A 25,147-nucleotide genomic window follows, 5' to 3' on the forward strand; every position below is an offset into this window, starting at 1 on the left:
ATGTGAGTTCTCTGATACAGTCACTGCCGTTAGAGATCACAGCTGTGACTTCAGGCTGTTAATATGTTATTGCTCCAAAGTCATGATAGAGAACGTGAGGTATATTTATGAATGGTCATTGATAGCATTTCTTTTTATATATTTATTTATAAATTTTCTACCTTGGTGCGATGGTTAAAACATTCACTCATTCATTTTAGGGAAGTCAGGTGAGCAGAGAGCATAAAAACACCACAAAGCAAAATGCAAACATTCTCTATATTCTACCGACGCATATCTTTTCCATATATTAAAAAGTACTGAATAATTTACTGAAGTAAAAGTGAGCAACACAACAACATAAAAATACTCCATTACAACAATACGTGTTTTACTTTGTGTACATTTTGTACTTTTAAATGAAGAAACTCGACGACTTCTTGTAACAGAGAAGACTAAATAAAGTCAAAGTAGCAACGCTACAGTGTAGAAATACTCTGCCACAAAAAAAGTCCTGCATTCAATATTTTACTCGAGTAAAAGTACAGAATGAGCCTCAAAATACACTTAAAGTACCAAAAAATAAAATACTCAATTGAAATGGCCCATTTCTGAATCATGTATTTTATTGTTGAGTTGAATTTAGTGATGCATTAATGTGTTCATCACTTTAATGTTGCATGTTGAAAGTAACTTGTCAGCAAAGTTAACAAATAAATGTAGAACAAAGTGCAATATCTTCATGTGTATTGTAGCCTTGGTTAAACATATTTACTTTCCAATTTAGTATCCCCATTTTATGCTACTTTAAACTTATTCCACCACATTTTGGAGGTAAATGGTGTTCTTTTTACTCCACTATATTTGTTTTATAACTTTGCACATTCACATTATCGCTATATTTTACATTTTTAAAACTTGCTGTGAGCCACCCCACTGTTATCTAGTTTATATTTAGTTTTAAACTTGCTATGTATTGTATTTTATTTTGCTATACATTTCTTTTCTACTGATGTTAGTCCTTGTACATTGCATACTTTGCATCTGCACTCCTCTAACTTTGTATTACAACTGCTGCCAAGCTGTACCCTGGGGATGAAGTTCTGTCTTATCATATGGTATCATACTAGAATAGAATAGAATAGAATAGTAAGAAATTTATTTATGCCAAATGGAAATTCAGCTGTCCAGCAGCTCATAAAAGACAAAAAACAAAATAAAATACATTAGAATAAGTGCATTAATAGAGATTAAATTCAAATAAAATTGTCCATTACACAAGTAAGAGCTTGAAAACATGACTTGTACTTTTAACAGTATTTTTACAGGACAGTTTGGCTACTCATAAAACATCTGAGTTCTTGCATCACTGATTCAGTACAGTACTTGAGTAAATGTACTTTGTGTAAGGCAGATGAAGTCATCAGGTGAGCGGCCAATCAATGGGTACGACCATGTAGGGTACGACCCGTTACGTCAGATAACAGACAACAACTGGATCCAATCAGAAGCCCCGCTGTCCTCCCCGCTGTAGCCAATCAACAGCGGGGGCGTGCTGTGGTCCCGCCCCGCCCCTGCTCCTCTGTACCGCACTAAGGTCACTGCTGTCACTCGGTAGCTAACCAGCCGAAGGAAGCGGAGGAGACCCAGTGAAGGAAAGGTGCAGGAAAGAACCGGCAACAACCAGGCAACATGTCTCTGTCTAACAAACTCACCCTGGACAAGGTGGACGTCAACGGGAAGCGTGTCGTCATGAGGTGAGCGGGTAATGTTTAGCTAGCCGAAACTACACGGCTAATCGGAAACTGGATTAAATGAAGTTAGCTAGCTATCTGACATTTTGGAGGTGTTTAAATCTGTCCTTCCTGTGGTAACAACCTGCGTGGTGCTCCCACAGTGACACTAAAGTGATGGTATGTATGTATATAAAGTGTCGCTGTGTGAGTCGGTTCAGACCGTTGCATCAGAGCACAGGAAGTGGACTTGGTCGTCACGTTTTCTCCCATTCATCTCCGTTACAGAAACGATACGTGCCTGAGAGGAGATGCTGCATGGATGCAACCGCCTGCATCACACATGGTGTCAGAGCCAAGTTAAAACACAGCAGCATCACTGCAATAATCCAAATAATCCATGTCATGGATCACACACTGGTCTAATAATCTGAGGACATTCAGCAGTAATCCAGGTATTCATAATTATTAGAAAGTAGATTATGTAATCCAATAATCTATAAAACCATTAATGTAAAGACAAACTAAGTAGTGAGTCCTGCTTCGACCACTGAGCACCTCAGACTTGAATATTAGTCAGTGGTGGGATGTAACTGAGTACATTTAATCAGGTATATGCACTTAAAGTATTTCCACTTTATTAAAATTGTTAGTTAGTATTGTACTTCTTACTTCACTACATATGTGGATGCACATGCCCGCATTAGACATGTAGTTCGAGTCAGTTCTTTAAAATTATAGTACAGTAACATCACTGCAATAATCCAAATAATCCATGTAATATTTTTGAGACATTGTTTTAGTAATCTGGGGAAATTCAGCAGTAATCCAGGTATTCTTTTTTTATTAGTATGTAAAGTATGTAATTTAATAGTCTATAAAACATTCAGTGTAAAGACGAATTCTCTAAATTGTTTAGTATAGTGCTAGTAGTGCTAGTGTGTAATCTATGTAATCTAATAGTATATAAAGCCTTCAATATAAAGACAAACTCAGTAAGTCCTGCTTAAACCACATGAGCATCACCAATTTTAGTCAGTGGTGGGATGTAACCGAGTACATTTAATCAAGTATTTGTTATTTACTTGAGTATTTTGACTTCATGAAATGGAGTTAGTTAATATTGTACTTCTTACTTCACTATATTATTTATTTCTTTTTTGTGATATATTTTCATCTTGTTTAATTGCAGGGCATTAATAATAAATCATATATCCATAGCCGCATCACATCCATGTGTTTTTACAAATGTTGCGGATATTGAAACTCCAGCAGGAAAAATGAGATCGATAGACTTTATTGTCATTCATTGCACAAAAGAATGAAATTTTGTTGCATTTGACTCTCAGAATAAAATATGGACAAAACTATACATCAACAGCAAAAGTGCTCGTGCAAATAACAAATATTAAAATGTGTATAAAACATGACCTATTGTCTAACCCTCCCCTAAGGATGAACTGTGATAGTGACAAGAGAAGGGAAAAAAATACAAACAGGGATAAGAATGACCAAAAAATTAATACCAAAAAAAGTCCACTACATTTATTAAAAGACATCAGTTACCAGTAACTTTGCAGATTCAGATTATTAATAGATGGATGCAACCAACTGCAAAAATCAAAGTACAGTGTAGTAGAAAAGATTTCCATGCGCTTGCATCTATGCGTTCTTGAGCTTTCAGTATATCAGAACTTCATCAGAGAGAACATGAAAACATGAAGCTACGCTAGACCGAAATCTCAAGAATAAAGTGAAGCACTGCCTGGATGTAAGTGTGCGGAAATCTTTTCTACCAGTTTGGACTTAGTCATGTTTCCAGCACCTTGACTAAGATGGGTGGAGCGGTGGTTGTTGTGCTTCAAAATCAAAGTACTGTGAAACCGTTAAAGGAACTTAATGACATATTCCCAATCGACCTGAGCCCTATATGATGTCTTCACATTGTCTGAGCAGCAACTGTCAGCTGAAAATCATCATTCTTATTGCATGTTTTGTCGAACTAAACAGTCCAAACCACAAAGATATTCAGTTTATAAAGATACAAAACAGAGAAAATCACATTGGAGGAACTAGAGATAGACACAGGTGGTGTTCTGCATGAAATAAATAACCTGAAAGATTGATGAAAACAGTTGTAGATTAGTCCTCTGAATGTGTTTCTTTCCTTCTTGGCTATTAACCAAAAAGGGAATCCATTAAATGTGTGTTTCAGCACTTGTTGACTTAAAGGCAATACGCTGATTTAGTGCCTTGCTCAAAGGCAGTGCAGTCCACCCTCTGTAGTCCAAGTCCAGTCTCTTTACCTGGCTGGATGTCCCTCTGCCTGTCTGATCAGAACCTAACGTCGTTTTGTGATATTTAAAAAGTGCTTTTAAAGCACTGTTATTTTATTACAGCACAGTATTTTTTCTTGCTGGTTATTTCTACAGACTGTAATGGGCATAGATGATGCACTGGAAACCGACACCCTCTGTGGAAAATGTCAGAGGGCCATTTTGGTTTGCTGAGCTTGGTGATGCAACGACAGGCAGCATAGGACAAGGTTCACCGGCGGCAGCAGCCCCCAGCTCGCTCTGCTCGGTGTTAAAAGGTCAGATTCACTCCATGTTGAGTTGTTCTCAGTGAGGAGACAATAAGTTAATTCGTATCATACCCAGGGCCTGTCCCAACATGCCGTGGATTTTGTTCGCAGTATGTTTTATGAACTTCCTGCTGCAGACAGTGCAGGGGAAGTGTTGTGTGAGCTGCTGGTCCAGAATGAAAAAGAAGGAAAGCGGGACGTTGCTGTAGAGACCCGGCAGTGTCTGACAGAAATCTCTGTTCAGCAGCCAAATCCAGTAGAGGCCAGGAACTGACCTCCTGGAGAGGCTCACTTTTCTCTGGTCTTATCATGTAGCTCACTGTAGCATCATAAAGTGAACAGTTCCTTTAGCACATCAGAGTTAGAGCTGCACAAACATATTTAGAGACAGAAACAATCTCAATAAATGGAGCCAAAGAGGCAGTTTTTCTGTCTGAAGCTTCGACACATGAATGTTTTAACACTACCACTCTGCTTCTAAGAAAAAAAGTTATTTTAGTTGACTAATTGGAGACTGTGAGGTCTGACTTGCCGTCATAAACAATAGCTGTCTCGTTTCGAGGGGGAAAAAACAAACTTTTTCAATTATTGTTTTTGCGGTCTTAAGTTTGCCATAAGCTAACCTGGACCGTGAACAACTGCAGTTCCTTCAAGGTTTAAATCATCCGGTGAGATTATATCTGCAGCTCTGCCTCTAATCAATGTCTGAATCCAGACTGAAAGATGCAGCAAAACCTCCGATGACATGTAGATCCACCCTTTGAAAGCAACAGATGGCACAAAGTAAGAGAGGAAAACTACTGCAGTTGTTCAATGGCACGAGAGCGGTTGATCCAAGGAATTGCTGACTGTCAGGTTTCAGGCTAAGACAATGGATTGTTGTTGGTATGGCAGTGTGTGTGTGTGTGTGTGTGTGTGTGTGTGTGTGTGTGTGTGTGTGTGTGTGTGTGTGTGTGTGTGTGTGTGTGTGTGTGTGTGTGTGTGTGTGTGTGTGCAGAGAGTGTTGGTGTTTGTGCGCAGGCTGATCATGTGTGTCAGTGCATCAGGTTCTCAGACGGAGGGAGGAGCGAGGTGGTTATGTAACTGCCCAGTATACAAGGGATGCCGCATGTTCTCATGAGCTGCCAGCATGCAGCGCTGCATGGTGGTTACAGTAGCCCAAAGGTGCTGAATGAGTCTGTCTGAACATCAGTACAAATGACACATTCAGTTATTACACAGGTACCAGAATGCAGTGCTGCAACAAAACAAGTTGTGTGTTTGTAGGAGATTAAAGAGGTGGATAATGTCCCAACATTGATGTGTACAGTGAAAATGATTTTTAGTTTAGCAAAATGTGGTTCTGGATTTCCATCCAGTCAGAAGTTAAATGTATAAACTCATACAGAAGCAATCCCTCTCAGTTGACCCACTAGAAGTGTGTGGTGGTGTCTTTATCCGCAGAAACTCCGCCTTCGTTAGTTATTTCTCTTGAAGGGGTTTATTTTAATCACCATGAACATGGACAGTTACAGAGTTCTGGAGTGGTCAGAAAATATATTTTTTGAGTAGACATTGACTTTGACTCATATTTTATGTCTAAAAACCTCCCTGTACGTTGATGGTGTTTGACGACGTTTAAATCACAGCTGAAGAACACTGGACCTATGGGTCATAGAGAATGGAGCCAAAGGAAGTCACAAAAAACTTCTGTGATACATAGAGTATCTCATCAGTTTGTTTCTTTACGGTAATTCAATTTTCTTCTCTTTCAGGGTTGACTTCAATGTTCCAATGAAGGACAAGCAGATCACAAACAACCAGAGGTGAAGTCCCTCTAATTCACAAAAATCAGCCTGTCTGTGAACATCATGTTTTTTAATCAGTTAGTTAAATGTAGGACAAAGGAAATTACGTTGTTTCTTCAGTGGAGGAGGTTGAAGGAGAGTTTGTTGATTTTCAGGATCAAGGCGGCTGTTCCCTCCATCCAGCACTGCCTGGACCACAAGGCCAAATCTGTCGTGTTGATGAGTCATCTGGGCCGACCTGACGGAAACCCTATGCCTGAGAAGTACTCCCTGGAGCCCGTCGCCGCAGAGCTCAAGACCCTGCTGGGGAGGTTGGTCGATGCGCTGGTTAACTGCTTTCCTTCTCTGAACAAATTCAGTTTATTCTCTAAAGCAGTTACACGTTCGTAACAAGAATATTTATGTCTTTGTATCGTAGAAATTTTGCACTGATGATATCTTTCGTTTCTGGTGGTAGCATCGAGTGTGGTTTAACACTTCAGGTCCCAGAGTTCTGTCCTAAATCTGACATGGATCGACCACAAACACGCCCAGTTTCCAGACATTACAAAATAATTATTTCATGATCACATTTAGAAGAAGACAGAGCTTTTTCTGCCATCAGAAATCATTGCATCATTTCCTCTGACTCTGCAGGGACGTCACCTTCCTGAAGGACTGTGTGGGTGCGGAGGTGGAAGCTGCCTGCGCCAACCCCGCCACCGGATCCGTCATCCTGCTGGAGAACCTCCGCTTCCACGTCGCCGAGGAGGGAAAGGGCAAGGACGCCTCCGGAAACAAGGTGAGTCTCACAGCCTGGTACGATAGGGGGCACTGGTGTTGGTGTTTGTGCCGAATTTGGCACATCGTATCTGTGTCAGTGAGAGTTAGAGAGTCGTAGGGGCGTTGGTAGCGTAGTGGATAGTGCCGGTGCCCCATGTACAGAGGCATTGCCTCGCTGCAGCGGGCCGTGGGTGTGAGTCCGGCTTGTGGCCCTTTGCTGCATGCCAGTCCCCACTCGCTCTCTGTCTCCCCCTTTCACTAACTGTCCTGTCATTAATAGGCAAAATCCCACAAAAATAATCTTTAAAAAAAAAAACAGATAAAAAAAAACAGATTTGGCGTTTCTCTGCCCAGTTGAGGAACTTTTGATCAGATTTGTGGGATTAAATGGTTTTGGGTTGCTTTTCTTTACCATTTGGGTCGTTTCCCCAATAAAAAAAGTTAAAGGATACGCCCCAATGAATCGGCTCTTCCTCACCTCCAGTTAGTCAACGATGCCGTCAGTGTATCCAGTCTGCTACAACCTGAAGGAGAAGAGGACGAGATTAGGGTTGGGTTTAAAACAGTGCCTAAACATACTTGAAGCTCGTCTCCTCTCCTCACCATGGATGATGATGATGTCATCATGTGTGTGTCGAAGAATTGATGAGTAGAGATATGGGGTTGAGGTCCAGCTATACGAACCACATTGTGTCACTACAAACATAATGGCTTTTGGGCTCACCACTCGCACACAGAAGTGTTTAAAATCGTAGGTTTTAGTAAAAATGTGATATGTTAGGGAAGTACTGAGTGTACGACTAGATTAATGAGACTTGGACTTTCTCAGATGAAGTATTCCTTTAAAGCCCGCCCTCAAAAAAATTAAAATGACTTGACATTTTATTTAGATTTTCTTCTTGCATTTGCATTCAGCTGCAGATCATAACCAGGAGGCTCTGAGGGGTTATTTTGCCTCATGGGTCAAACCCAATAATGTTGTGGAGCTGCATGTGTCTTATTTTAACCAAAATATCATCATATTTGATTTCATACTATTAACAATTATTATTTGGAAAGACAAAAAAAACCTGTGTTCCATCCGAAGCATGAAACTGAGGCTATTTCATGTCAGTTGTGTCGTTTTTTTTGGAGCTAAACTCTGGCTGTTCTTTGGCCTTCTGTTCTCACTGTTGGCTCCCCTGAAGGAAAACGCACAGTCACTCCAGCTGCAGCCTCCTGGAATAGCTGTGTCACCGTCTGATGATGTCATGGTCACAGTGCTGCAGAGAATCTGACTGTGTCCGACATCACCTTCTGTTTGCATCCTACTGCAGTGCACTATGAAATACACTACGCAACTTTTTAAATTTCCCCAAAGCAAATCTTCCTCTTTACCAGGGGTGTAAATCACTATTTTCATCATGATACAATATTATATCAATTCTTTGGACAACTACTCCTTCTCTGGAGTAGGTCCAAAAGTCAGGCCAACCGCCCTCAAGATGGTAGCAGTGGCGTCTAGCCAACCACAGCAAACACCCGACCACCATGTGTGTTGCAAGACTCTCCTCCCCTCTGTCTGCAGGAGACCAGGGAGAAAGGTGTTTTTAAAAGTGTGTTCAGCTCTCAGTACATCTGTAGCTTCTAACTGAATCTCTATAGAGTTTAGTTTCTCTCCTGCGTCCTGTTTTTACTTTACATATCTGCTTTATTTTACTGTTTCATGTTCGCTATCAGCCGTATTAGAAGTTGTGTGAAGTTGCTGCTGGAAAACTCAACATTTTCTTATTTTGCTGCTTCACAATAAAAGTTTTTACATACCAAAATAACAGGGACTTTTATTTTTAAGACTATAGCAATTAAAATATGTTTATTACAGAATTAGCGAAACTTAATTAGCCGCTTTTCTTCAATTAGTGTAATAATACAGCAGGGAGGAAGAGTAAAAGCAGAAACAGCCACAGTGAGATGATGAGGAAGAACTGCAGACAATATATCGATCATGATCAATGACTGGTTACAACTCTGCTCTTTACTAGACTTCTAATTTAATTTGATACAGCGCTGCATCTGTTCATGATGGTGATTCATAAGTAGGTCCGACATCTCAATTTACTGCTCCTTGTAGAGGAGAAGAGGCGATGTTTACTGTAAAGGAAAGAGTGAATGCTTGAGTGGTGGCACACACAACATTTGAAAGTAAAAGATTTCAGAAGAAAATTAAATCAAGAGACTAAAAGAAGAATTCTCAAAACAAGGCACTGTGTTAAAATGATTATTATTAAAGTTATTATGTGAGGCTGCCCACTAAACGTAACGCTCCATGGTGCTCTGGGATGTATAACATGGATGCATGTGCGGTAGGATGCAGTTCAAACTGTTGAGTGTCCGACCCGTCGTTCTGCCACATCATCAGCTTTTTGACTTGTTGAATTTACACAGACTGAGTGTGTCAGATCATGACTTGGTGTATTCCAATCCTCGTCCTCCTAAGAGGCAACAATGAAAGGACTTTGACGTCTGAGTCTTACACATCATGCTGAGATGCAGGTGGTATGATATATGACCACAGAGCCAGGCTCAGGACCGTCCTCACACAGCAGCTTTGACCTGCTGACATTTACCCTGAAGGTCAGCGGGTCGTCCCGGCTGGACGTGTTGCTTTTCCTGTCCTGAGAGGCCTGGTTGGTATGTGGCCCGTGTGGGTGGGTTTCTACTGTACTGCTGCTACTGTACCAGACTGAAATAACCTCAGAGGAAGAATTACTGAGTGTGCCCCAACTCCAAATGATGATACTATAGAGTGCATATATAAATGGTGCCCTATTTAACAGAGTTTGTAACACAGCAGTGAGTTATTAGTAGTTTTTCTCTGTATGATCTGAAGAGGGCAACTGTAGCGTGCAGCACTCGTCTGACATTTGAACGACACTGAAGAAGTCTCTTGACCTTTCTCTGCCCTCCAGTCACATAGTAACAACCTTCAGCTGTTAAAGTGCAGCAGGAACCTGATCCACAATGACCGACTCAGTGTCTGACTGATCATACACACACACACACACACATTCGAATAGATGCACCTAAAGGAGCTCAGTATAGGAGGCCGAGAACCAGAGAAATTTTCTATCAGATTAAATTTTTAAACTGTGTTTTCTCCTGAGATGAGTCTGATGCATTTCATCATGTGATCAGTGCAGTTATTGTAGAATGGCTGCTTAAACTCATTTCACACGTTGCCTTCGCTATCAGGATTTCATCGGGTGTATCGCTGCACGTTGGGCCATCATGGGCTGTTCCCAAAAATATCAATTTCAACCTGGTAACCCAAATCCGATATCATCTTATTAGCAGACCTGGTGCTATCAGTGGGCTCCAGGAGGTCACCTGCTTGCTGTGCCAACCCAAAAGTTTTTACGCCTCTGTGTTGGCGATAGCTGTGGTGGAGGCATTATGTTTTGGGGTTGTCCGTCCACACATGTGTTCATATTATCCTGAACACAATATCTTAAGAGTGCCTTGAGGGGATTTTTCCAAATTTGGCACAAATGTTCACGTGGACTCAGCGACAAACTGATTAGAGTTTGGTGGTCAAAGGTAGGAGTGTAAATCATGTTACAATATTATATCGATTCTTTGGACAACAATATGATATTTGCCGATATTATTAAATCCACCATGAAATGATTTCAGTTTGATGTGATTCAGGGGCCTGCAATCGTTATGAGACGATATTATCTGCCCGTTTAACACAGTATGTAACAGAGGAAGCTGTTGCACCTTTCTGTTATACTTTTGGCCATAAAAGATAAAAACAACAGATAAATAATAAGTGCAGTGGAGTTTACTCTAAATTAACTCCACCAACAAACATAAAACAGCACATGGGATTAGTTTACCTTCAGGGCTTTCTGTCAGAGACCTTTCTGGAAGAAATATTTTCATTTTAACTCAAACCAGGACTATCTGTCTTAAAGCCCTGAAGGCAAACTTCTCCAAACAGCCATAAAACAACAAGACCATTTGTTACTTTTCATACTCACAGTTGGTTAAAGGGATAGTGCACCCAAAAATGAAAATTCAGCCATTATCTACTCCTCCATATGCCGATGGAGGCCCTGGTGAAGTTTTAGAGTCCTCACATCCCTTGCGGAGATCGGCGGGTGGAGCGGCTAGCACACCTAATGGTAGACGGCGCCCCAGACTAACGTCCAAGAACACAAAATTGAATCTACAAAGTATCTCCATACTGCTCATCCATAGTGATCCAAGTGTGCTGCAGCCTCGACATAAAAAGTTGTTTTGAAAAACATCATGTGAACTCTGTTTTTAGCCTCACTGTAGCCTGTAGCTCTGACTGCTTCTCTGTGCTCCGCGTTCACGTGTGCGCGCGCTCAGGATGATCTGTGATCTCTGAAGAGCAGCAGTCTCATCAGTACTGATGTCCAGATTCTCAAGTGCAGGCATCACCAATTCCCAGTCTGAGCAGCAAAGACTTTCCTCATCCGTTGGCATTGCTTTGCATTTGAAACAGCTACACCACCAGGTTTCCAGTGCTCGACTCCGGTACTCTGCGTCTGGCTGAGGGTTAGGCTCATGAGCTGCGGCGGCTGCTTCACCCAGGAGCCTGAGTTCCGTTCGTATACTCGGGCTCAAACAAATACGGCTCAACAAAGAAATGCTGTTCCTCCTCAATTTCAAAGTCTTCAGACATGTTGGGCTGTCCTTTGCTAAAAGACCGTAGTGCAAATTATCTTTTAGCTCTGTGGCTACCGTTGTCTCTCCCTGCAGTGCACGTGTCACGTGATGTAAACATGGGTGAGCAAAGCTCATGCTTTCGCTGGTCTCGCGCAGGCATGCACACGTGAGCGCGGAGCACAGAGAAGCAGTCAGAGCTACAGGCTACAGTGAGGCTAAAAACAGAGTTCATATGACGTTTTTTGAAACAACTTTTTATGTCGCGGCTGCAGCACACTTGGATCACTATGGATGAGCAGTATGGAGATACTTTGTGGATTCAATTTTGTGTTCTTGGACGTTAGTCTGGGGCGCCGTCTACCATTAGGTGTGCTAGCTGCTCCACCCGCCGATCTCCGCAAGGGATGTGAGGACTCTAAAACTTCACCAGGGCCTCCGTCGGCATATGGGTGAGTAGATAATGGCTGAATTTTCATTTTTGGGTGCACTATCCCTTTTAAAGGCACCGTACCTCCCGAGAGAATTTCAGTCTGCATGAACGTTTATTCATTGAAAATTAATCACGTCTTATTTAAGTCTTTTTATGCAGATGAAGGCGAGAAAAACATCATCGCGTGTAAACTGAGACAGATCAGTCGTACTGTATGTTCATGTTTATGCTCTGATCAGTGCTGATTGATAATATCAGGTTGTGTATAATGTTACAATAAATAAAAACAGCATCTACAGAATGTGTTTGTTTGCTAAACAGCAGGAAGTTCATGAAACTGGAGGTGCTGCTGGTCGGTGGTTTTAATAGTCCTGTTAGTAACGGTTGTTATGTGAATATGGACATTAGACATTGGTCTGGTGATAAAAACACATTTGAAGGCTTTGAATTTAGCTTCAGGATGATAATGCAGCAGGTGCAGCTCGCAACAATGAAAATAATTCATCAATTAATACCTGTATTTCAGTATTCAACAGTGATGATGAGATAAGATGGAAATGTTGTTTCTATTGATTAATGGTGACCATTCTGAAGTCTTAAAAACAAATCAAATACCTGTCTTTCTCGGGTGTCTCCGTCCAACACTGCTTACCTGTAGTACTCATCCTCCTCTTCTTCTCTGTCTCTGTCACTCTTGTCCCTCAGACCAAAGCCTCCCAGGCTGATATTGACTCCTTCAGGGCGTCTCTGTCCAAACTGGGAGATGTGTACGTCAATGACGCCTTCGGCACAGCGCACAGAGCCCACAGGTGAGCAGGGTGGTGATTAATGAAGCAGTGTGATGTTGATGTTGATGTTGATGTCTCCGTCTCCTGCTCCTCCTCAGCTCCATGGTGGGAGTGAACCTGCCTCAGAAGGCGGCTGGTTTCCTGATGAAGAAGGAGCTGGACTACTTCGCCATGGCTCTGGAGAAACCTCAGAGGCCCTTCCTGGCCATCCTCGGAGGGTGAGAATAGTTCATTTCAGCAAAATGCGGCTCAAGCTGTGTGTCTGTGTCTGTGTGTCTGTGTTTGTGTATTTGTGTGTCCATGTGTCTGTCTGTCTGTGCAAAACTCCACCGTGCACGATACACAGAGCAGAGGAGAATTGTAAAGGCGTGACCATGTAGAGACAGAAATGACATGCCGTCATGTAAATAAGATAAATAACATGAGGCTATTTAGTTTGTTTAATAAAAGGACACGGTATAGACCTGTTCTATAGGCGTGGATATGAAGCATCCGTAGCACCAAATAATAAAACAGTAGTTTCTAAAGAGCTAAGACGAAAAAAAAGAAGAAAAAAAAGCGCCAGTCATATTTCAGCAGCTGCGAGGTGCCACTGCTAGTTGCATATAGGGGAAACACTGCTCTTTTGGTGTGAGTTCTTCTGGGTCATCGTGTTCTTCTTCAGCAACGTATACAGTTGCTTCGCTTTCAGGACTCTCTCCGGCAGCCATTCTTGCCTCTCAGCTTTTCTCTATGCTTTCACTCTTGCTGGCTCTAGCATGCCTGTGGTGTGCAGCGGTGAAATGGGTCCCCGCTGCAACACTTTCCCACCGTGCGTTCCGGACGTTGATGGGCTATTCACCGGTATTGCGGTATATGAAAAATTCATAACGAAAATAAAAAATGTTTTTTGATACGAACCGGTATACCACACAGCCCTGTGTGGGACCCACCCAAAAATCTAGGGCGACAGATGCTCACTAACAGCCCAACACTGACCAACAGCCGACAGTCAGACTAAAACAAGAGAGTGCTGTTCCTTCAGACCAAACCAGGCTACAAAGCTAAAACACCAGTTTTTATTTTAGGTACCATTTGGTTTGAAGAAGAAATCTCCTGGTCAGGGTTGTCCTCTCCTTCTCCTGCAGTTCAGACATCGTCACCCTGCAGCCTCTTTTTAAAACACCCAGGAGGCTGTCCTGGAATAGAGACTATAAGCTCATTATGTAATCTGTGGTGTCACAGTACAGCTGCTTTCTTCGAGACTCTGTCACTGCTCAGTACTGAGTGATCTGATGGTGAGCAGGCAGACGAGAGGTCGCACACACTATGTAGTGTTTTTGTTTATTGGTTAACACCCCTACTTGTTTGGCTGATGATGAAGTTGAACTTGTTTTTTTTATTTTATTTTTATTTTTTTATTATACATACACAGACATGATGGTGTACATTCCTTCAGGAAAGTTGGATATTTCACAGGTTTATGCAGGATTTATATTTGTGTGTCGATTTGACGCTGTACATAAGTAGGCTCTGCATCAACATAGAGCCTACGCCGTAGCCTGATGTGCACCTCCCCAGACATGTAACTACACGGCGCGGGGACGCAGACCTCCTGTCTATTTCTGTAGGCTGACACCATTTCCCTCAGTGGAAACAAAGCTTTGATTTACTTTAATTTCACAGATAAGAAACAATAAATTGTGAAGACAATAAAGCCTCCACAAAAATAACATCTTAAGTCCTGTGTGTGATTTATCCTGGCTTCATATGAGCAGAGGAAATCTCCACTAGCTGCTAGGCTAGTTTTATACAATGTAAAATGCCACAGGCTTGTGCTAATAATGTTAGCATGTTGTATTTGTTTGGAAAACATGTTTAGTATAACCTTGGTGAACCTTGTGAGTTGTAACAGAGACACATTATGTAACGTTACCTTTATTAAATGTTGCTGTTGTCCCTGGCTTCATATGAGTAGATGAAAAGTCTGCTAGTTGCTAGGCTAATTTATACAATGTAAAATGCCATAGGCTTGTGCTAATAACGTTAGCATGTTGTATTTGTGGGGAAATCAACCAAACTTTACAGCACTTCACAGAAACCCCACCGCCACCTAGTGTTTACGAGTTGTAACTGCAGAGTGACAGACACACCAGCACAAGTATAAATGCTCACAGCGGTAGGCCATGTGTGCAGGGTCTGCTGCACAAGTATAAATCCCCTTTAATGACAGAAATTACAGTAAGTTAGAATTCCTAATCATTAATCCATCTGTAATTGATCATGAGGAGGTCAGAGGTTACATCCAAAGCAGACAGAGAAGGAAAATGTTAATCATAAAAGCAACAAAGTTCTGCCACCTTATTAAACTTCCTGTGGTTTTGTACTTGTTTTCCTGTGTTGGTCATAGTTGTGGGAAACACGGGGTGAACCTGCTGTAACAGACGCTTAGTTTAACCGAGCTGCCCACCGGTGGCCACATGTGGGTTTTGGCTTCGTGTTAGAGTCCAGCTGAACCCTGAGTGCATTGTGCAAGTGTCACTCCCGCTCAGAGTCGAGCAGCGCAGCCAATCCTCTTCTTTCAGGTCACAAACAGAGGACATTGAGCATTAGTGTGTAATGATCAGCCAGTGAACGGCCCCAGAGTTCATCAGACGTCAGTGAAACAGATAAATCGTGTCTGGTGGCTGCAATTCTGCCTGTTTTCACTATTTAATATTTAAGATACAGTTTAATTACATTGTAAAGACCCAATGATTACTCAGTGACTTGAGAAAGATATCTGCAGAATAATGGAAAGTGAAAATAATCATTGGTTGCAGCTCTCAGACGGTCTACACACGGCATTATTAAAGTTTATTATAAGAGTTTTGTTTCAGGAGCAGACTTGAGAGCATCACAGGAGACCAAAATATATAGTTTTAATAAATGATTAAAACCCAGGTCAGGACATTTTATTAAAAGAAATAAAATAGTTTAATTCTGTGTGTACATATCAGTCGATCTCTGGCTTGTGTTTGATTTGTTTCCTCTGCTTCTCTCTACATGTGTGTTCCTTATCTATACTGCCGCCTCTCTGCGTCTGTGTTTCAGAGCGAAGGTGAAAGATAAGATCCAGCTGATCAACAACATGTTGGATAAGGTCGATGAGATGATCATCGGCGGCGGCATGGCCTTCACCTTCCTCAAAGTCCTCAACAACATGGAGGTGAGGAAGACAAGAACAGTTAGAGGTTTCAAGGCTTTTACATTCGTCACGCACAAAAACATATCTTCACACTGTGCAGTGAAATGTTTGGTGCAGTTTTGTGCTTTAAACATAAAAATACAAAATATATAACAAAAGATATACAGACGGAAACAGAGGGCTCAGCGGGGATGGAGCACCTGCTGCAGCTTTGCCGTTTGCTGTCATTTTGACTTGACCAGCAGACTTCACTACAAGCTGATTGGCTGTTGAAACAGGTGACGTGCTTTAAAACCAGCCGCCAGCTGAGTGTCAGGTGACATCATCAGCTGGCTTGAGTCAAGCTCAGACCGGCCAGTTCACAACGCTGACACTTTTCTCTGCAACATTGTAAAACGGTTTTGTGTCGTCCCGATTCACTGGTCTGAACTGGGCTTTAGACATAATGGTGGGTAACAGGTTGGTTCTGGCACTGAGCTTTACGGGTATAGGCGGGTGTAGGTTTTCAAAAATGCACCCGTGCAGGACTCTTATTTTGAAAATCCAATTGTGTTTTCTTCCTGTAAAACAAAATACGACGTGTCTTTCTAGAAGCTAGTACCAACCTATTTATAACCAATAATATCACCACATCCACTATCAATCAGTCGGTTACTTTCAGCCGCACTGAGCTAGTTAGCCAGCTAGCAACAGCATGGCACGTCAGTGTCATTTCCCCAAAATACCGTGGCTCAAGGCTGCAGACTAGAATTTATTTAGTAAAGCAGGGGTGTCAAACTTACAGCCCAGGGGCCAGAACCGGCCCGCCAAAGGGTCCAATCCAGCCCACTAGATGACTTTGCACACCTGATATTGAGGCTTAGAGGTGCCAGGTTTCAGGAGCAGGTTAAAGTGAGTAGATACTTAATGTAAAAATGCTGCTTTGGAGGCTTTTAAAACTGATCTGAATACAGCTCTCTGAAATAACTGAATACTCACTGTGGTCAGATTTGAAGATATGGAAAAATGGTGGAAAACATTGTCAGCCAGCCGCTTCAGTACAAAATAATTTCTAACAATGTAGATAGAACCCTGTTCAGTGCCTGATGCGTTCACGCAATTCACATTAGTGAATTACATATAAAGTCAACATAAAGATGTGATTAGATGCAAAGATCTGCAGGACGATGCAGTGGACATGATGCAAATGACTCTCTCGCTCATTATTCATTCATTGATTTTCTGTAACCGCTTATCCTGTTGGGGATCACGGGGGGCTGGAGCGTATCCCAGCTGACATTGGGTGAGAGGCAGGGTACACCCTGGACAGGTCACCAGACTATCACAGGGCTGACACATAGAGACAGACAACCATTCACACTCACATTCACGCCTATGGGCTTTGTTTCCATTTCCAAAGCACTGTGGCCGAGGTTTAATGTACTTCATTCATTAATCTAATTTATTAATTCATTCATTTCCCCCTCCTCCTGATCTAACACTGATGATTTCTGTAAAACCAGGTTTTTTTCTGTGACAGAGTGAAAAGGTGTCAGAAATGAACTCTGTGTGACTAAAAAACACTGGTGTTGAGTTTCAGGAGTTTCACAAGTTCTGTGTTTTCATCACTCAGACAACGTGCTGTCGTAATCCAGCTGCTGGACTCGCTGCTGAACATTGGTGGTGTTAAAACAGACTTGTGAAACTGCTTTTGTTTCGTTAGTTTCACAGCAGAGTCACGTCCATGACCTGAAATCTGACTAAAAGATGTGAAGAGACAAGCTTCAGCTTACTCTAATTACAAAAGAGCATATTTTCTTCTCAACTCTCAATGTGGTATCTATCCAAGCAAACAGTTTTGGTTTTATTTTCCCAGATTTTTAGATATCTACAGGGCTCACAGCACTGAAAGGTGGCCTGTTGACCAACACATCAGCAACTGAAGCAACAACAGCAGCTTGTAGAGGTTATTTAGGTATTTCAAAAACCGTTAGCGCCCGGCTGCTGTAACAAGCAGCAAGAATCATACTCCTTCTCTGAATCACACTTGTCAAATCTGACACAATGCAGATGATTCGAGCTGCCCCCTAAAACTCGACCAAACGTTAGAAGCCCAGAAAGGTCATTAGTCAGCAAGATTTCATTGGTCGCTTTGTCGCAGGGGGAAAAAAAAAAAAAAAGTGAAACTCTTTTAGGAGCTGCACCTTATCAAAATAAATCCAAACCTATATGACTGGACCATGTGTGAATTTAATTTGAAAGGACAGACACAGGAAGTGTCCACGCTTAGCGGTCTGCGGTTATTCCACAGGCTAGTTAATAACATGTCGGGCAGGAAATCCAAAGTGTGGGATCATTTTTGAGAAGGTGAAGGACGAACCCAAGGTGATACGTAAACTCATCTTCATTGGTCCACTACAAACATGCAGCGTCATTAACAGGCGGCTCGCTCAGTGTGTGACGTGCACTTGTAGATAAAATATAGACCTATATTAATGAAGGTTCATTAGTACGCTTTTGTATTTCTCTGTAATGTAGCACAGTGTTAACAATGTTACTGATACTATTCTTTCTCACACCTTCAACTCAAACCACCAAAATATATCATTTACTCATTACATTCATATCAGAAACATGCAGGAGACTAGTCGACTGATGGACCGTGATGATGACTGTTGGTCGACTAGGAATATTTTTGGTCAGGAGCAACCCTAATACAGATATTTTTAGATTGTAGGGGATATTATTATTTCTAATATCCACCTATCATGTAAATGTCTATAAATTACAACATTAAAATAATAGAAAAAAAGATTCTCCTTAAAATTCAGAACCTGCCTGAGAATTTTCCTAAATCTCTCCTGCTAAATAAGGTGGCGCCAAAACTTAAAACCTTAAAAACCATCAATGAAATATTGAATTCAATCCTGAAATGGACAGCAGGCCAGTGGAGGGAGGCCAACACTGGTGTTATGTGATCCCGTTTTCTTTTTCCAGTCAGGGGACAAGCAGCTGTATTTTTTACTAACTGCAGACAATGCAATGACGACTGATCTACACCCACATACAAAGTATCACAATAGTCTTGCTGACAGGTAATTAAAGCATGAATAATTCTCTCGAGATCTTTTGGGAGGAGATTGGCTTTTTCCCCCGTAGTCTTAAAAATTGACTCTAAGGGCAGCATATACAGTGAGAAGAGAATAGGTCCCCAAATAGAGCCTTGAGGAGCCCCACAAGTGAGTGCCGCCACTGAGGAATGTTTACTGAGGCAAACCGAGGAGCTCCTATCAGTCAGGTATGACTGGAACCATTTTCCAGGCCTGATAAAATGATCCTGCACAAATACAACAACAATTATATCTGCATGGTTATATAGCTATACAAAGAAGTGTGGAAATATGACCATTTTAAACAAAATCTTTTCTTTCCAGATCTTTTTGTTTAGAGGTCAAATTTAGGTCATGACTGTGATTACCAATCTCTGCTTTCACAAGTCTGTTTGAACACCACGGTCAGTAGGTTTCCTGACATCTACTTTAGTACCTTTCATCAAACCTTCTGTCTCTCCCAGTATCAATAAAAGAGATCCCTCTCTCTAAAGTCCAGTTCAGACCAAAGATTTGTGACAAGATGAAACCATTTGAGAACATTGAAGAGGAAAGTTGCAGTGGTGTGAACTGGACGTCTGAGATCGACTCAAGCCGGCTAATGGTGTCACCTGCAACTCAGCAGGTCAAATCGCCGGCATCTGGTTTTCTAGCACATCACCTGTTTCAACAGCCAGTCAGCTTGTAGTGAAGTCTGTTGGTCAAGTCAAAATGACTGCAAACGGCATGTTGGCTTGCTGCGGCAGGTACACCGTCCCCGCCAAGCCATGTGACAGCCTGGATCCTTTCTCCTTTTACCACAAGATCTATCTGACTTCCATTTTTCCTAATATAAAAATACATGCAAGCACTTTTACTTACATCAAGTGTCAGGCAAGACTCAGAGAGCCAGCTGTAAATTTTGGCCAAAGCTGCTGTTAATTTAGCAGCCACTTCACATCTGTCTTTCCAATGTGCGAGGATGACCATGTTGAGTCTCGTAATGGAAAATATGCTTTTATAAATCATCAATACCAAAGAAAATGATTCACCTTCTACCTAAATGACACACAGTCTCAGTCAGGATGAAACTAATTTTTTACATATTATTTATAAAATGAAGTTAATTTCCTTCCCTCTCTCTCTCTTGTCAGATCGGTACTTCGCTGTTTGACGAGGAGGGTTCTGGTATCGTCAAGGACCTGATGGCCAAAGCAGAGAAGAACGGCGTCAAGATCACGCTGCCCGTCGACTTCATTACTGCCGACAAGTTCGACGAGAAAGCCACCACTGGCACCACAACTGTCGCTGCTGGCATCCCCGCCGGCTGGATGGTGAGAATAGATTGACCTCAGTCACTGAAGGACGGATGTCATTGTGTGTTTTTCGCTTCTGTTTTGGTGACATTTTCTTCTTGAAGGGTTTGGACTGTGGACCAGAGAGCTCCAAGGCCTACGCAGAGGCTGTGGGCAGGGCCAAGCAGATCGTGTGGAACGGCCCAGTTGGTGTGTTCGAGTGGGACAACTTTGCCAAGGGGACGAAGAACCTGATGGACAAAGTGGTGGAGGTGACCAAATCAGGCTGCACCACGATCATTGGTAAGAAAGATGAGAGGAGAGGGGAGCTTTTTTTTGTTTATTTGTTTGTTTGTTTGTTTTCAGCCTTGTAGTTCAGTTTGTAAGTCAGTCAGTGTGATGATCGTCCGTCCAAATATACCGTTAGCATGTTGGGATGCTAACTGTGATTCATTAATGATTTAAGTCCTGGTTCACATGGCGACTCCTGTGGTTATTTGGTGGCAACAAGTTCTCAGTTTGAAACGATAGACATATCAGCCACTGGGGAGCAGCACTACTCTGTCTTCAGCTGTTCTTTGGTTTAAGAAAGTCAGTCATGGTACCATGAGCAACTGTGCTCTGATGCAATATTTAAAGTGTATTAGCTGACAAAAAACACAGGAAGTAACAATAATCTGTTTCACACTGAAGCCGTCCTGTGGTTCCACGGTTAACTGCTTTTAATGTGACTCAGCAGCAGCAGGAAATGTTGTGTTTGCATCAGCAGGAATTGAACACAGCTCTGAATCATCTGTAGACTGTTAACAGGGAGGCTGAAGTCAATATGAAATTACAAATAGTAAAGCTCGATTACACGCTGCTTCATTTCCTGTGGATCTCTGGTGATTGATAGATGTGTCAAATACTGGGTTTCATTTGATCAAAAATCTAAAGTGATATAAAAGAAGTCTGGTGATTTTGTATTTTCTGATCATCAGATAACACAGATATTGAATATTTGTAAAGGTTATACCTTAAATGCCGTGTTCAGACTACATGACATCAGCCTGATGCAGCCTTGTACGTGTCGTACGTATTAATCCATCTTTTCATCTCGTGTAGTGTGTCACAGTCTAAGACAACCAACACCACGTCTGGGATGCCTCATGACGTCCCGACAGAAAGTCTAGTGTGTTTGGTTTTATTTTTGTCGTTCACGACTGCTCCCGTCACAGCCGTCACTTTGACCAATAGAAACACAGTGCCATCTGCTCCAACAAGAAACAACAGATGACATTAAAAACAGGCATCAGGTCTTATTCTGCTTTTACTTTTAATCCGCTCCTGTTAAATTTAATGCATCACACCATCATTTCAAACTCAACACTTCCTGTGTCCCTTTAAAAGTAAAAGCCCCTTCGAACTACGGTTGAGAATTCCTTCATTTTCGAAAAAAAGGCTTTTATTGTGAAACATTTGCAGGAACTTCCTGTGAAAGATTTAGTGACTTGTATAGGTTACATGTGGTACTTTAAGGGCCCTATTTAGATGGTCTAAAACGCAAAGTGCCAGCGTGCGGTGAATGGGCGTGTCCCAGTCACTTGCTAGTCAGACAGCGCGTTTTCAGACTGTGTGCCATGGCGGAGAGTCTAAAAGGGTTGGACTTACTCTGTGAATTAGTCATGGGTGTGTTTTGGGTGTATCATTCAATAAGCCAATCAGAGTGTCACCTTTCATTCCCTTTTAAAAGAGGCGTGATTGGAGCACACGGTGGAGAGCTAGTTAGATGGCGGACCTACCAACTGGAAAGAGTGAGCGTTTTACAGCTGAGGAGACGATAAATGTATGTCTGTATCGACTGTCCCGTCACATCTGATGTCAGATCAAAGGGAATTGGCACCGTTTGGCACGCGTAATGGAAACCCAACCTGATTTGATTAACACAGTTGCAAACTAATAAGTTCACATCCCTCTCAGCCAACCACAAACAGCCACAGCATCAGATAGGGAGTATATATTCAGCATCTGTCATCTTAGAAAAGTCCAAAGAGAAGAAACAGAGTGAGACTGTGAGAGAGAAAGAGAGAGCGCGCGCACGCATGAGAGAAACGCTGTCAACAAATTGTAAGTTATTCAGTTTTATTTTAACCCGGGAAGTTAGAGAGTTAGAGAGCCCAGCTCCCTCTCCAGCATCCTGAACCTCCCCGCCCGAAGGTCCAGGAAGGGCTGGCCCCCGGCTGTGCGGCCGCTGTGCATCCTCCTCCTGACAAGATGATCTTCAGTTTTACGTTCTAAAAGTTTTTTTTTTTTACATATACATTTGTACTTGTAGGGCTATACGTTTATGTTTTTAGTTCACAGAAGCTGGTTATTGTTGTGTTTATGTCAAAATAAAGTTTATCAAACGTTCTCACATCTTTGATTTTGTGATTTACGTGCCAAAATGATCACAACTCATTTGGGAAAGACAAGTTCATTTTACAGGCTATGCATCATCAGCCCGTGGAGGTCTGCTTGCAGTTCCGTATATTCGGACACTGCGAGCTTGGGCCTCCCGTATTATGATGATCATTACTATTACTGCAATTAGATCATTCTGATTAATGACTGACCATTAAGACGTGTTTCTGATAAATATTTTAATGTGCACAATAATAACCTTTCACATTGTAATATGCACACGCGCTATGCACCCACCTAGAGACGCATATTACCAACTTGTTTAACAGCGAAATACTGCGCCATTGACTTTAGACCAGGTTTTTGTTGGTCACTGGCGCATTTGCTTTTTATGTCATCTAACTGGCAACGCGCCATGACTGCGCCTGACCACTCCTCATTTTTAGACCAACACACCCAGAGGAGCGCAAGTTCATTTGCTAGTTAGATGACGGGGGCGCAGGGCGTGAAAATGACAACTGCGCCTGCATCTAAATAGCAATGACACTTGCGACATGGATTATGCGCCCTCCGCCGTCCGCTTTAGACCATCTAAATAGTGCCCTAAATGTAGCTCCGCCCATCTGGTGGCGCTTTTTATGTTACTACTATTTAGGCTAAGATGTGAACAGCCACAGTGACTGAAATAATAATATTAATAATAATAAAAACAGGACAAGAATAATCTGATGACATCATGCACGTTGTGAATGACGACCAGCAATGATTGGTGTGGACCATTGTGTAGTCTGTCATGTCTGTCGGCCAAGTCTCGGCACGATTTATGTCTCCATAATCACCTATTCTGACATAGTGACTGTTGGAACAGATAAAAATTGTTGTGTAGTCTGAACCTGGTATAAGATCTTGCAGTGAACCTTTAAATCCTGTGTTTGTGTCCAGGTGGGGGTGACACCGCTACCTGCTGTGCCAAGTGGAACACAGAGGACAAGGTCAGCCATGTGAGCACAGGAGGCGGTGCCAGCCTGGAGCTGCTGGAGGGTGAGTGACCGAAAAAACAGTATGATGTTTATTCACATATAAAAACACCAGCACGAGCCTCAGATCATTTCAGTGTGTTACTGAAGCTTGATGATGCTGAATTGTGTGTTTGCTCTCTTCTCCAGGTAAAGTCCTGCCAGGTGTGGACGCACTGAGCAGCATCTAAACTTCCCATCAACCTGCTGGTGTTTGGGTGAATGTGTGTGGAAGTGCGAGAGATGTGTAGCTACTCAGCCCGACTCCTGTTTTCTCTCAAACGTCATTAAACACACCTGCTTTTCCAGCCATTTCATCTTCTATTTAGTCTGTTTTCTAAGTTTGCCTCCGATGTATCGATGTAGAGCCTTCTGCCTTACTCCAACACGCTGATGAAACTCTGCGGGTAGAGAAGTTCAACCTTCAAGACATAAAAAGATCAAATGGCTCGTAAAGATTGGAGTTGTTTCCTGTTGACCTGCTGAATAAACGGCTCAAACACAGCAGACACGGTGTTACTGTCACCTGGATCTGGGTTTAATCTGGCCGTTTACCCCTGAGAGACTCAAGCACTGGCTCGTATGTGTGTGTGAATGTGTGTATTGCTGCGTTATTGAAACATCACTGCCCCACCCTCAGTGTGTATACATACAGTATATATATATATATATAAAGAAACGGTTTATGTGATGTGTGCGTAGGCGTTACGTTTTCGTCGGCTCTGGTCATCTGTCTTTAATGCTGGTTGTTGGTTTCTAAGCGGCTTCAGATGGAGACGTGGCGTCTAATCTGTTCAGATTAATAAAACCGTCTCTGTGTAAAAACTTGTCTGTGGCTGTTTTGTCATTTTAAGTACAGGAAGGGATCAGAGGGTAACTCACAGGACAACAGTGTCATCACAGAGGTTATTATGAAGACACTCATCCATCAACTCACAGAAAGCTCTTATTAATTAGTGACAGGCAGTGGTGTAATCTCACTACGGGTAAGTACATTTACTCAAGTACTTCACCTCAGTATTTTTTGTCTCTGTGCAGGTGATAGCTGTGGTTGGAGGCATCATGTCGTTGGATTGTCATTCGTTCATCCCATTCTTAGGAAAGCAGTATCTGAAGAATGCCATGAGGGAGTTTCTTCAGATTCGGCACAAATGTTCACTCACTCAACGAACTGATTATAATTTGGTGCTCAAAGGTCACGGTCACTGTTATCTGTCTGTCCCATTCTTATGAACACAATATCTCAAGAACCACTTAAGGGAATTTCCTCAAATTTGGTACAAACGTCCACTTGGACTCAACGATGAAGTGATCAGAATTTGGTGCTCAAAAGTCACTTCGAAATTGCATCTGTCTCATTCTCATGAAAGCGATATCTCAAGAACACCTTCAAGGAATTTCTTCAGATTTTGCACAAATGTTTAATTGGACTCAAAGATGACCTGATCAGAATTTGATGGTCAAAGGTCACTGTGCAATG

The 25,147-nt window shown here is 42.1% G+C and overlaps 1 protein-coding gene across 1 annotated transcript; it reads left to right on the plus strand.

Moving 5' to 3' along the window:
• The first annotated feature begins 1,538 nt into the window (after positions 1-1,538).
• On the plus strand, positions 1,539-24,492 carry pgk1 (phosphoglycerate kinase 1). Its single transcript, XM_033649075.2, has 11 exons — positions 1,539-1,736; positions 6,051-6,101; positions 6,239-6,394; positions 6,720-6,864; positions 12,658-12,761; positions 12,839-12,958; positions 15,813-15,927; positions 20,129-20,308; positions 20,395-20,572; positions 23,594-23,692; positions 23,818-24,492. The coding sequence occupies exons 1-11, from the start codon at positions 1,672-1,674 to the stop codon at positions 23,856-23,858; spliced, it is 1,254 nt and encodes a 417-aa protein (XP_033504966.1). The 5' UTR covers positions 1,539-1,671; the 3' UTR covers positions 23,859-24,492.
• Positions 24,493-25,147: the final 655 nt, after the last annotated feature.

Source organism: Epinephelus lanceolatus, chromosome 11, assembly GCF_041903045.1.
Source record: "Epinephelus lanceolatus isolate andai-2023 chromosome 11, ASM4190304v1, whole genome shotgun sequence".
In the NCBI taxonomy this organism is placed as follows: domain Eukaryota; kingdom Metazoa; phylum Chordata; class Actinopteri; order Perciformes; family Serranidae; genus Epinephelus; species Epinephelus lanceolatus.